This window comes from Heliconius melpomene, chromosome 7, assembly GCF_056956725.1.
Source record: "Heliconius melpomene rosina isolate 202511_hmr_F chromosome 7, ASM5695672v1, whole genome shotgun sequence".
Classification (NCBI taxonomy): Eukaryota; Metazoa; Arthropoda; class Insecta; order Lepidoptera; family Nymphalidae; genus Heliconius; species Heliconius melpomene.
Genome location: NC_140395.1, coordinates 11,406,667 through 11,419,297, shown reverse-complemented (window position 1 = coordinate 11,419,297; position 12,631 = coordinate 11,406,667). Strand labels below are relative to the sequence as shown.

Below are 12,631 nucleotides of genomic sequence, written 5' to 3'. Positions count from 1 at the left end.
AAAGTATCCTATGTTCATCCCGAGACCCTCAAGTATCTATATGAGTATTTTATCACAATTAAATTAGCAGTTTGGCCCGGATTGCGTAAAAGACAGACAGACAGACAGAGTTACTTTCGAATTTATAATATAGATATGGATACCATAAAGTAAAACGACAAATGTAATTTTATTTAAGTATAATAAAGGGTCATTCTACAGATATCCGTTAATGCACGTTAATGGCAGACACTGGAGTAATTAGCGTTTAAAATGTATGAAATATGCGTCGACCGCTCTATTATTAAGTTTATCGTAATATCCAATGCATGCGATTGTATAATATTAGTGTGTCATACCGATATCGTAGAATAGTTTAGTTTTTTCTATGTTTATTTTCATATATATATCATAAAAACAATAGCATCGCAGTCAAGATGATTGTGAGCTCGATTCCCACTCGGAAAAATTAAATATTTAATATTTTTATTTCCCCAATCTAGTAGTGAGGTGGAGAATTCGACAGAGAATGCGGACAAGAATGTCTTAACACTAGTTTCCCTCTCCGAGCGGGCGGGACACAGCGTGACGCTATAATTTTAATTGTCAATCATACTTTGTTTAAAGTATGCGTATTAATTATATCAGCTTAAATTACTTTCTAGTCACGCTAGACTTGGCTGATGATTGCGTTACGAAAGCGTTACGAAAAGTGTGATCGGGCGAGACGGATGTGTGAGTGGATAGGAAGATATAATGTAATTAGTGAAGATAGAAACAGAGAGAGTTAGGTTTATACTGTAGAGGTGAGAGAGAGAAGTGTGAACACACATTTTCTTTCTCTGTCTACCTGATAGCCAGTTACACTTACGTTTCGATTATGGAATTAAATATAGATGGAGCTACTTCAAATCGAATAGGTAAATTAGACTACTAAACATCAACATATTTTAATTAAAAAAAAACAAATAATTGTTCACTGACCTACTAAATGATACTTCTATTAAAGATATAATATTATTATTAATATTGAAATTATTATTAGCAATGGTTAATCTAAACTATTTTGAATTAGTGATCAATTTTATTTACATATATTTACAAATATTTAATCAGCAAAGCATTCAGTAGAAAGAAACAATAATTTTATATTTCTTTATATTATGAGCTATTTTTTAAAGAAAAGAATATAAAATCTAACATACATTTACAACACAAATTTCCAAAATTAGAAAATACTTAAAAACCACTTACTTACCAATTCAAAAATACTTAATTTTATTCTAACAAATTTCTTACAAAAGCAGCAACACTAACATGGCCCACAATATAAATTATTCTTAGTACATTTAGATAATGGGGTAACAGCTACGAATCCTGCGGGTATTAATTCCAAACGACCATGTGACGTATGCGTCTCGCCACTTCGATCCCCCCATTGTAATACAAAACTAAATTGTCAAGTGACGACTATACCGTCTGGACGGTTATGTATAAATGACATGGAAGCCTTAAATGCAACATGAGTTGAAATAATAGAAATTCATTTAAATTATAGAAACAAATATAAAGGTGATCAATAAATAATGTTTCTTAAAGTGACGTTACTTTATCTATAAAAAAAGCAAGATACAAATAAATTAATTTAAAAAGATTGTATTAACTTTAGAGACTAAATATTTACATTTTTGACAGGTGATTTTAGTTACATTTTGTCAAATTTAAGGTCGTAGGTTCGTTTTCCATTCGACGTAAGGAATGATTTGTATTACTTTCTCTGAGAATAAGATGAGGCGCAATGTTAAGTTAGGCCGCTCAAAATTATGTCGAAAATTGTGCGGAGAGTGACGAACACAGTGATTTAACATTAAGTTTTTCAGCTTACCCTGCTTTATGCGGGATACTGCGTGAAACTAAAAAGATATTACAGATCATATTTAAAAGTATAACTTTGTATCCGAGTGTTTCTCTTTTTAATATACGTTACGATATTCCCCTAAATTATTCCTATACAAAAGGTTGACTTAAAAAAGGAAAATCCAACCAATTTTTCTCTTCATTACCGCTACATATGTTTTCCTTTACGATTCAAAGCGTCCCCTTATTTCTGGCAAAAACACCTCTTGGGTCTCGGAGTCGTGAAACTTATCACTTATCAAATCCAACCTTATTTTGTAAGATATTGGGTTTATTTTTAGAGACATTCTGTAAGCACTTGGGACATTCCATTGAAAAATTGGTACTCGAGACAGTAGGCTGCGGTCTAGGAATTAATGTAGCCTGTCTAAAACCTAGCACGCACTCTTAGATGTTTTCTCTTTGTTTCTACGATGTCTGCGGCAGTGAAGAGACACCAGATTTATCTCATCTAATAAAAGTACGTTAATTTTCGTTAGAAGAAAATTTCTGGAGCTGTCGTTTATTTTTATTTATAAAGAAAAATATATAGTTACACAGTTACAGTTAGTTTATTATAATCTTGATTAAGCCTAATTTAATTCCTTGGTGTTGAATTAGGTCTAGACGAAATGGTAGTATTGTACAATATTGTAGTAGGAAGTATCTATCGCTATATACCACTTCTATAGCCAGTATGTGAAAATAAATATAAATACACCTCCAGTCAGGACTTGAACCAGTGTCCATTGGATGCTAATACTATTTTATATCAGCTTTCCATATAGTATAGCATATAGCAGAATGAACTTAATACAGATGTTTTCGTTCTCAAATTTCTGTCCAATGTTCTCTACTACGCTATGCCTACCAGAGCTGGAAAATTAATAAATATAATAATTTTCCCGAATGAAGATTGAAACCTCAACCACCCGCATATAGTCAGACGCTGCACCTCATCACCAACAACCTTACAAATTTTGTCAACAAAAACATGATTAATAGTTAAACTCAAAGTGTTAATTACATAAATATCAAATTACCGTCAACCTATCAAAAATATCATTTTTCAGCCGAATAAATAATAAATAATAAAAGTGGGTAAATACCAAATAATGAGTATTTATTATTTTCGTCAATCCATCAATTTTACTTACGAAGATTAGCCTGACGAGATGAATGAGGCGAAGAATGACGAATGGTAATCTCTATGAGGCGGTATTTTGGATCAGGTAAGCGACTTAATGACACGCAATACATCATCGTTATATGGTATGAATAATGGATGAAATTTACTGAAGACACCCAATCTTAGACATTTCGTGAGGATATTTGCGAATGAGGTCAAAATTTTCTCGTAATTTGTAATCTGTATTTATAAAGTTATTTTTCATCTATATTTTTGTTAATAGGACATTATAATAGGCATTGTAATAGAAAGTAGTGTAAAGACACTTCATTTTCACTCTAATTTTTAAAATATTGCATAGTAATTGCCAAAACCAGACAATGGTACTATGTTTACCAGAGCAAAGGAATAGAAAATAATTTTAGTATGATTAAATGCCTCTATAGAAAAAATCGAACCCATAACCATTACGTTTGCCGTTCGGCACTGTTCATCTGTCCCAAAAGACTCACTATTAATATTGTAAAAATTCAACTTAGTGAAAGTTCATTTTCACGTCCCAATTATTAGTTATGAAAACTATATTCTGGTAACTCGAGTTGGTCCGACATAAAACGAAGTTTTACACAATTTACAAAAGTTAATTAAATATGAAACCACAGATAATATTTTTAAATATATTTAATATTTATTATCTATCTATCTATAACTTCTTTCAAATGTTTTAAAGCTTCATCCAACGCCATATAGACCTCTTGTGTGTCAGGGGCCCTCAATTCTATAGAAGCTGTATGACTTCTATTTGGCATCTTGTAGAATAAACTCTGGGTTAGCGGACAGAAAACGTCGGGGTTCATAGAATCAGTCTTTGATTTTCCAGCCAAGTAGCTCATGGGCACACCGATAATGAGAACGGTAAGCGCCCCCGCAAACGGGCAATATGTAAAGGAAATACGAAAAAGTGACTGGAGAGGCTTTGTGGGCAACTGCTTGCTGAAAAGTTCAAAAGGATCTTGTTAATTTCATTACTTTGCAACAATGTAGAAATAAAAAATATTACGCTTTGAGTTTGAGTTTGAGAGAATTGAGTGCGAATCAAATTAAATTTTGTTTTTTCTTACATGGGTGTTATGAAGTTCGTGAATCCATATAAATTTTAATAAAGCTTAGCTTAGAAATGTAAGAAAATCTTCATCAATGCCTTTGCATTGAGATAACAATGGCAAGTTTGTACGTCTGTCTATAAATGTAATGGTCGCTAGTTTAGATATTCATTCTCTAAGGAGAAATATTTTAATTTCTGTACTATGGTTAGATTTAGAAGCACGGCGTTAAGATCCGCAACTCTACATGTCTATAAATTAGACTGTAGCACTGACTGACCGTGTAGTTATTTCCATGAATTTATGTACGTACTCTACTAAAATGATGTCGTATAAAGCGTAAACCCAATACAGAAAAGGTTCCCTTAAGTCCCCTACAACATTCTAGCAGTTAAGCCACCAACTTGTTCAAAGTTAAAGAATAGTTAGTAATGCAAAAGTCATCCAACGAGTAAAAGAGACTAGAAAAAGTCATAAAACTATACCGAATCGGGTAATAGTAATATGGAGAAAGTTTTAATAAGAGGGAAATAAAACTTAGCTAGAAGTCGATATCACCAAAGTTTGCGAACTAAGATTAAAACTTCGCCGGATCTTTAACGCGCCGACGCACTGGCATTGCGGTTATAATGCCAATTTGTTTGTTTTCATTTTTTCACTAGCTATGCCTGTGACTTCGTCTTTTCACCTCTGTTTTTTTTTTGCAAACCGTTTCAAATAAAATAAAACACTAAATAACTAATGTATTGGTAAACTTCCCTTAAGTTTCGGTCAGTAGGCCAGACGTTTCTGAGATTAGTGTGTATACATACAAACGCACAAGCAGAGATTTCTTATTTTTTATATAAGTACTATCTAAAACGAAAACAAAAGGGACCTCATATACACTATTTCATACAATCAACCAACACAATGCTACACAAATTGAGCAATTAATCCAAAAACACACATACAAGTACACATATAAAAACATAGAGTACGGACGACGAGTTGTGACCGCCCTGAAGTTAGTCTTTCTAAACTTTTGCGCATTATTTACTCGTGAGAAAAATAATTAAAAGCAAATAAAACCTTCAAATTAAATCTACGCAACCATTTACAGCTAACTTCACTATTCCTTGATCCTACTGTACATATATTAAGCATACTCACACAGCATTCGGCAATATTGTTGTCACGTTCACCAAATGTGTGAAGTTGGCTTTACCACATCCCGCAGTGACTAGGGGCTTCCCCTGAAAGGTCAATGCACCCGTTGCCAAAGCGTTCTCAGCGCCTATGAGCAGCCAGCCACAGAGTACCAGGCTTAATAGACATCCGCTTAATGCACCCTGTGGAGATTGTGTTAAGATGGATACAAGCTTTTATAGTTTGGGGTAAAATGGCGGAACTTAACGCCGTGCTTTCTTTTATTACCAAAGAATAAAAAAATAAAAAATAAAAAAATGTAATTCATTACTATGCTTAGAAATCAGATTGCAGTCAGACTTGGTGCTGCTGTAACGATTTAATTTTATTTTGATTAAATAATACTAATAATAATATAATATGTTTTATTTGTAAATATATTTTTTTATATGAAAGAAAAATTCTCAAATGTTTTATAATAGGAAAGTTGAGGATGGTGCCATCTGTTTTCTAATTTAGAAACTGCTTACTGCTACTAAGGGCAGAGACCAATCAGTTCAACATTCTTTTAATAGATGGCGTTAATATAAAATGGAATCGATCTTCAAATTCAAATGTCATGAACTAATAAAAAAGATATTTTAACAGAACAGAACAGAACAGAACAGATATTTTATTCAACTTCTCGCTGTATCTCGCTTATTTCAGATAGGCAGAGGAATCTGAGTCTTAAAAAACTCATTCCTGGAGGCATTACATATTGAGTTACGGTACTGAACGTAGCACTTTGCCTCTACACCAGAGCCAAGAAATGAAAATATTAAATAATTAATTTCCTCGAGATGTGATCAAACCCACAATCTGTCGCAAGTAGAGTGACAGACTTGCCTGACTGACTGACCCCTGACTGTCGATATATAAGATATTTTCTAAATATATATTTCTATATATATTTTAAAACTACCTATACCTTTCACTTACAGAACAATTAGCCCGAGAGAACACAATGCCCAACGTGAACAGACCGAGTAGAGTGCCGGCAGTGACTCCTGTTACACCGGAAGCTATATGCTGAAGCTTGTCTAGTTCCCTCGCCAGCCATATAACGCAGGAACAGTATACACCGAGCAGTATACAAAGAAACTGAAATGAAAGAAGAAGATACTATCTGTTATTATATTATAATATATGTAGAAGGAAGAGATTAGAACAGATATTATATTATCTTAGATGTTTAATGATTAGCTTTAATATTATTATCTGTAGCAACTGTTTATAATATGACTGGCTATGTTCATGTAAAAAGACAATGTGTCAACACATTTGTATAGCTTTGGAGGAAATGATCGAAAAGACACTAATTGTTGATTATTGTAGAATTACGATTGGCTGACTTACGTTTGTTAGACTGCAACTTGACTTTTATTAGACCAGTGAGGTAATTTGACCAAGAACGCGTAGGCTTATGCCTTAGTAGACGTCGTGACGTGTGAGGGTGAAGTTCGATTTTAAAATAAGGAGGAAGTTGACGATCGTAGAATAATTTAGTCTTCTGATGTTTTGACGATTGTGAAATGGTTTAGTCTTCTGATGTTTTGGAGAAAGGACGGACTAGTGACGAGTGTCACGAATCTGCTGCGTTATTCCTGCTTGCATTAACCCACAATGGAGCCCACAGGTCCAATAAGAGTCATTTGCGAGCAATCTCCTACATATATATTGCAACCTAGGGCCGTAGGCAAGTGGATCTAGTGTATGACTCCGTTCCCCATTTTTGTCAAATTTTCCTAGTATTGCGTGTTGAGTGGCGGGACATCACGCAGCGCTCTTGCCTTGGTACCAAAACGAAAAATAATTCATTCCCCCGAACGGGAATCGAACACACAACCGTCGCGTTACATTCACACGTTTGCTTATGCTCTACCAGGATCTCTAAGTATAATTCTTCCTAAAATAATTAAGACATGTGCATAATTACTTACTTTCATAATTCTACAGCACGTTAGTTCTCTAGTGCCTTGTGGCATCCATGGTCTTATGAACTCCTCAAACGCAACCCCAGCTATAGAATTGATGATAGACGCAATACATCTGTAACAATATTATTATCGCATAAAGTAAACAGAACGCTTCCAAGCCATTAAACTTATCCTATTTTGATTGGACTTCTATAATGCAAATAAAAATTTTTTTTTTTATATGTTGCAAGGTTTTCATAGAGAACAGTGATATGGAACTTAGGATATGGTTCTTCTCTTTAATCCTAACATTTGAGACTTGACCGCACAGATCAACCCGTGTGGGAACCTAGGGTTCCTCAGCCTACCATGCCGCTTATAATACAGTGAAAAGCCAAAACAAAAAAAAACTAACATAGCACATACCCTGCAGTTGCACTGAATATGGATATTATGAAAATACCACATATCCCCGGGAACATGGTCGACAGGTTGTTCAGAAAATGTGGTACTAGCTGAAAAACGATTTTGCTATAGAATTATTTACTTTAGTTTTTAACGATTTTGCTATAGAAATACACATTATTATTTACTTTAGTTTCTAACGTAAAACAAACAGACAAATAGGTATAATATGAGTACAGAACATAGGTTTGATAAACTGTTATCGTTTAAGTAAACAATTGTCATAGTACAACACTATTGTAATCTCATGTGAAGATTTTATTATATTTATTATTAATTAAATAATATTTATTGAATAAGTTTTAGTAAATATTATAATAATTAAATAATAACCATATTTTAGATATCTTATTTGTTTAATGTCTATTTATAAAATATAATTAACCTGTTCATGTTTTTTTATTTGTCCAGTTAGTAGAGGATCACAACCTGAAAATAAAACGGATGTACAGTGTTTATAAAATAATGCTTCATACTAAAATACAAAATAAAATGCAGTTGTAGGTTTGATTCCCATTTGGGGCAATAAATCGTTTTTTTAAGAGCTCTGATAAAGAGACAAAGCACGTTGAAAGCATTGTCTTTGTGCTCTATATCTATACTCTATACTTAATATAATAAAGCGGAAGAGTTTGTTTGTTTGTTTGTTTGTTTGTTTGTTTGTTTGTTTGAACGCTAAGATCTCTGGATCTACTGGTCCGATTTACTATGTTTTTGTTTTGTATGAAAGCTGCATTCTTCAGAAGTGCTATAGGCTATATAATATTACATTACACATATGTACTAATAAATTAAAATACTTTCTAATTTGACATGCAATTTATTCTGCCATGTTAATAACAACCGTCGTTGCTAAGCACCGGTTTGCAAAGTTTCTTTGTTGTTTTAAGAAAACGTCACCCAAAATGAACTTATATTTTGATATTCATCCTTATAAAAATAAATATATTACATAATATTTAATAAATATTCCTATAGTTCAAGCAGGCGTAGCCGCGTCCGGGTCCACTAGTTAAAGATAAAATCATTATTCTGCGTAAAATAGCGTAGTCGGTAGAATGTAGAATCAAGACACTCCGTCGATGATTTTTTGCGTACATAGTGACTGTTGCTGTTTATTTCATCACACCAAAGGAACTACAAAAAATATACAAGAATAACCTTAGTACCTTAGTAATAGGGTCATCTTAACTACCCTTTGGGTACGGATCCCTAAAAAGCGCTTGCAGTTCCAATGCACAATATTTCTTAAGTAAACAGCACATAAAAATAAACAATTTCTACATATAAATAAAATAAATACCTGCAAACCACGCGTATAGCACCAGGCCCAGGAAGCATGACAGCAGTTTCATAAGAATTATTCCCACACAAGAAATGGCCAGACATATCCTTGCTTGGCTTATTGTAGGCACGGCTAGGAGTTTTTGTAGGGAAGACTGACTTAACGCTATCTTCCAAAGCCAATTTGTACTCAAAGCTAGTGTGACTACGAAAAAGGATGTATGGTGTGCTAGTTCAGGATCTGGACTAGAACAAAATATTTGTTAGTTATAAAGAAATTTTACATAATTTTCTTAATGTCTTATTCTCATTCTGTTAAAACTAGACTATTCTTAATAAGCGTACCTTCACGATTTTTCACGCACAGACGAGATAGGCAGAGGGATTCAGCACACTCAGTTCCACACTTTCCCCAATTTTTTTGAAACACTGCGGGTTTAGTAGCTGAACTTAACGCAGTGCTTTGTCTATCAAAACGGTGAAATTATCATTTAAATATTACCATGAAGTGGGATTCAAACCCAAAACCATATAGCTTACAATAAAAAAACTGTTCCACTGCGCTATAACGGCCGAAAAAGAAATTATTTAATCGATATGCGTAACTTACTCGTAAAAAACTAATCTGCCTCCATGATTAGCCACTTCCCACATCTTCTTAAAGCCCATCGGCAGTAACGCCAGACCGCTAGGCAAGGCAGTGCCAGCGAATGCAAGGAAAGTGGTCACAATGCCCATGCTGACGACAGCTCGTAGTCCACCCACTGCTATGAATGTGGAGCAGATGACGCAAATTACAGCAGTTATACGGCTCGCTAGTGAATTTGTTACTGAAATGTTGGTAAAATGTTAATAATGTTTATATGAAAATTATTTTAGGTATATATATGTTGTTAAGTATATTTTTCTAATTATACCTATTATAATCTTACTGTTATTCGTATTCTTATATCATTTATTTTAGTCTTTTTTTAGTTTCAGTAGAAAGATTACAAACATTAGGTTCCCAATGTTAAGTCATTACGTATGACTTTTCGCCTAATTTCCTAGACATTGCGTCTGAGTGGTGGAAAAATATATCTAATAAATATACATTTTAATTTTAAACTCTATGAATAATAACTGGTTATTTAAATGTGTAGGTTATAAAAGAAATTCAGTACTAAAATTTAATTAATATATGTATATAAAAAACATAAATTCATCTTACCAAGTCTAAATGCTAGAAGTGGTACATATGGCACAATAGGCAGCAACATGAGTTTGCTCACTACAAACAAAACTGCTGCTATAGTCCGTGTGTGAGTGGAAAATCTTATTTCTAAATATTCAAAACTTGAAGACAGCTGTAGCCTGTGAAAAACTAAGAAAAATAACTTTTTTTTATTTATTCATTTTTTTTATTTATTTCACACTTAAAGAAAAATAGTTATTAACCTTTTATACAATTTTTATACGTTTTCTAAATAATAAAAACGTGTTAGTCATACAATCGAGTAATTTCATCCGGAAAAAAACACAATAAAATGTACAAATAGAGACTTATACTGGATTATCACGAAGCGTTATTTTAAGCCGTAAGGTAATTATCTACGCAATATGGTGGAAAAGGAAGTTAAAAACTATATTTAGCTCATTTGGTGCAACAATGACGTATTTGCAGTTTTTGAAGTATTTGTAGAGAAATGAAGTATTTGTAAGAATTTATAGAGAAAGCTGAATTACGTCTTTGTTGCACCAAAACAGCTGTATAGTATCAGAAATGAATCCCAATAAATAAAGAGTAATAAAGGAAGCTCAACTCTATGTTTTTTGGTTTTTATTTTCCTAATATAATACCTAAGTGTAAAATATAAACTGCACTAATTTTATTATATACTTATACTCCATTATTTAATATATTAATTCAAAAAGAATTAAAAAAAATAAAGTTAGTAAATTAGACTAGATTTTTCGACTCTTTTTACTTTCCCTAATAAGAAAAAGCAAAAAAATTAATAGCTACCATATTGCAGTGCCTTTCACTTAACATAATAATTATAATGAACAAACAAACTGACAAATTACAACACAAATATATTTACCTGGCAAATATATAACAGCTGTTAGAAAAGTGACTAAGATAAGTGACAGTGCGGACGCCCAGTACTGCGTGCCCCGGAGATATATTTCCACGGGTACTCCTAGCAGAGTAATACTCGTCAAATGGCTAAAATATTAGATGGTTATTTAAATCTTTAACTCGGTTATGTTTAGTTTCCCGCTGGAACCCATATCTTGCAGGATAGACAGAGGGATTGTACTGTCAAGACATTGTCTTCACGCATCGCCCAATTTTTGAGTGTGCGTGTTGAGTGGGGGAACTCAGCGTTGTGATTTGTCTTATTACCAGAGCGAGGAAATGATATTAAATCGTTTTCTCCAGTGGGAATGGAACCCACGACCGTCGCGTTTATAGTCAGACGACAGACGCATAATTTTTTTATGTGATTTACAATCTTGTTAAAATATTTAATCAAAAACTTGTCTTGATTATTGAATATTTTAAGGTTTTTCTCTGTTATTTAAAGATTAATGATTTCCTAACATTATTAAAATTTTAAAAACATATTTGTACAAAAATATGATTATAAATGAGTTTATCTTTACAAATTCACGCATAGTAATCAAGGCCGAATGAGACCCTATTGAAGGCTCAAGATTCTTCGTTCTCTACTTTCTACAAGAGTTTGAATCTTGCACATTAAAATGCGTAACTAAGTGCCACGCTTTACTTTTGCAGCACAGAAATTTAAAAAAATATAACGCAAAAAAAAAGGAAATATTATAGCGCTATAGAAAAACTTACCTAGCAGTCAACGCTAAAGAAATAGAAATAATAGACATATTCTTTCCACCAAACAAGAAACCATTCACTGTATTATATTTGTTACTAACAAATAAAAAATACACAATGAGTCCTATCACTACACCTAAATTAATGCCAAATAAACAATATTCGGCTATATTGAAATATATGAGAGACACTGGCACCGTAGAATTCCTCATTATGTTAAATAAATAAAATTAATAATTTTATATTTTAATAAAACACTATAATTACAATTATATTTAAGAAAATAAAACAATAATTAGTTCTGTGCGTGACGAACGCTAGCTCGCAAATAAAACCGTATCGCATCAATTAAGAGAGTAAGATAAAAGGTAAATAAAAACGGATTTCGACTCTATCGTAATGCAAATAGAGTGGGGAGGTTTAACTAGTTTGTTATTAGACATACATTGTATTAGCCTGTGATAAAATCCTGTGTACAAAATAACAATTTAAATATATGTAGGTACATACCTATACTATTTATATTTTTAAACGTTTATATTTAGCTTGACTTAGTCATGGGTTAAATCTAATAATTGTCTCTCTCTCCCTTCCTGTTGACCGATTGACTTAAAATTGTCTAGCCCGATAAGCATGGGAAAACTGTGTAGCTTGGGAAGTCTGGGAAGTCAGTGTTGACTTAGTAATGAATTATTTTTAATATGATTGTATTGTTTTTTTATCTAAAATAGCAACATACTATTTTTTTGTCTGGGAGTTGGGTAACAACCATTAACGTTAAAGTAAATTTTCTCGGCATCTATTAAAGATATTTTAATGAAATTTGTGAATTTGGCTATTATTATTTATTTTT

The 12,631-nt window shown here is 32.7% G+C and overlaps 1 protein-coding gene across 1 annotated transcript; it reads right to left on the bottom strand.

Annotated features, from left to right (window-relative positions):
• Positions 1 to 3,672: 3,672 nt before the first annotated feature.
• LOC146537858 (sodium-coupled monocarboxylate transporter 2-like) lies at positions 3,673 to 12,106 on the bottom strand. The gene is made up of 11 exons (XM_085188041.1): positions 11,791 to 12,106; positions 11,027 to 11,151; positions 10,153 to 10,305; positions 9,553 to 9,772; positions 8,962 to 9,188; positions 8,044 to 8,087; positions 7,620 to 7,708; positions 7,218 to 7,326; positions 6,217 to 6,378; positions 5,260 to 5,438; positions 3,673 to 3,997 (listed from the first exon to the last, which is right to left on the bottom strand). Exons 1-11 carry the CDS (start codon positions 11,988 to 11,990, stop codon positions 3,700 to 3,702), a joined length of 1,806 nt encoding a protein of 601 aa, XP_085044167.1. The 5' UTR covers positions 11,991 to 12,106; the 3' UTR covers positions 3,673 to 3,699.
• Between the last annotated feature and the right edge of the window lie 525 nt (positions 12,107 to 12,631).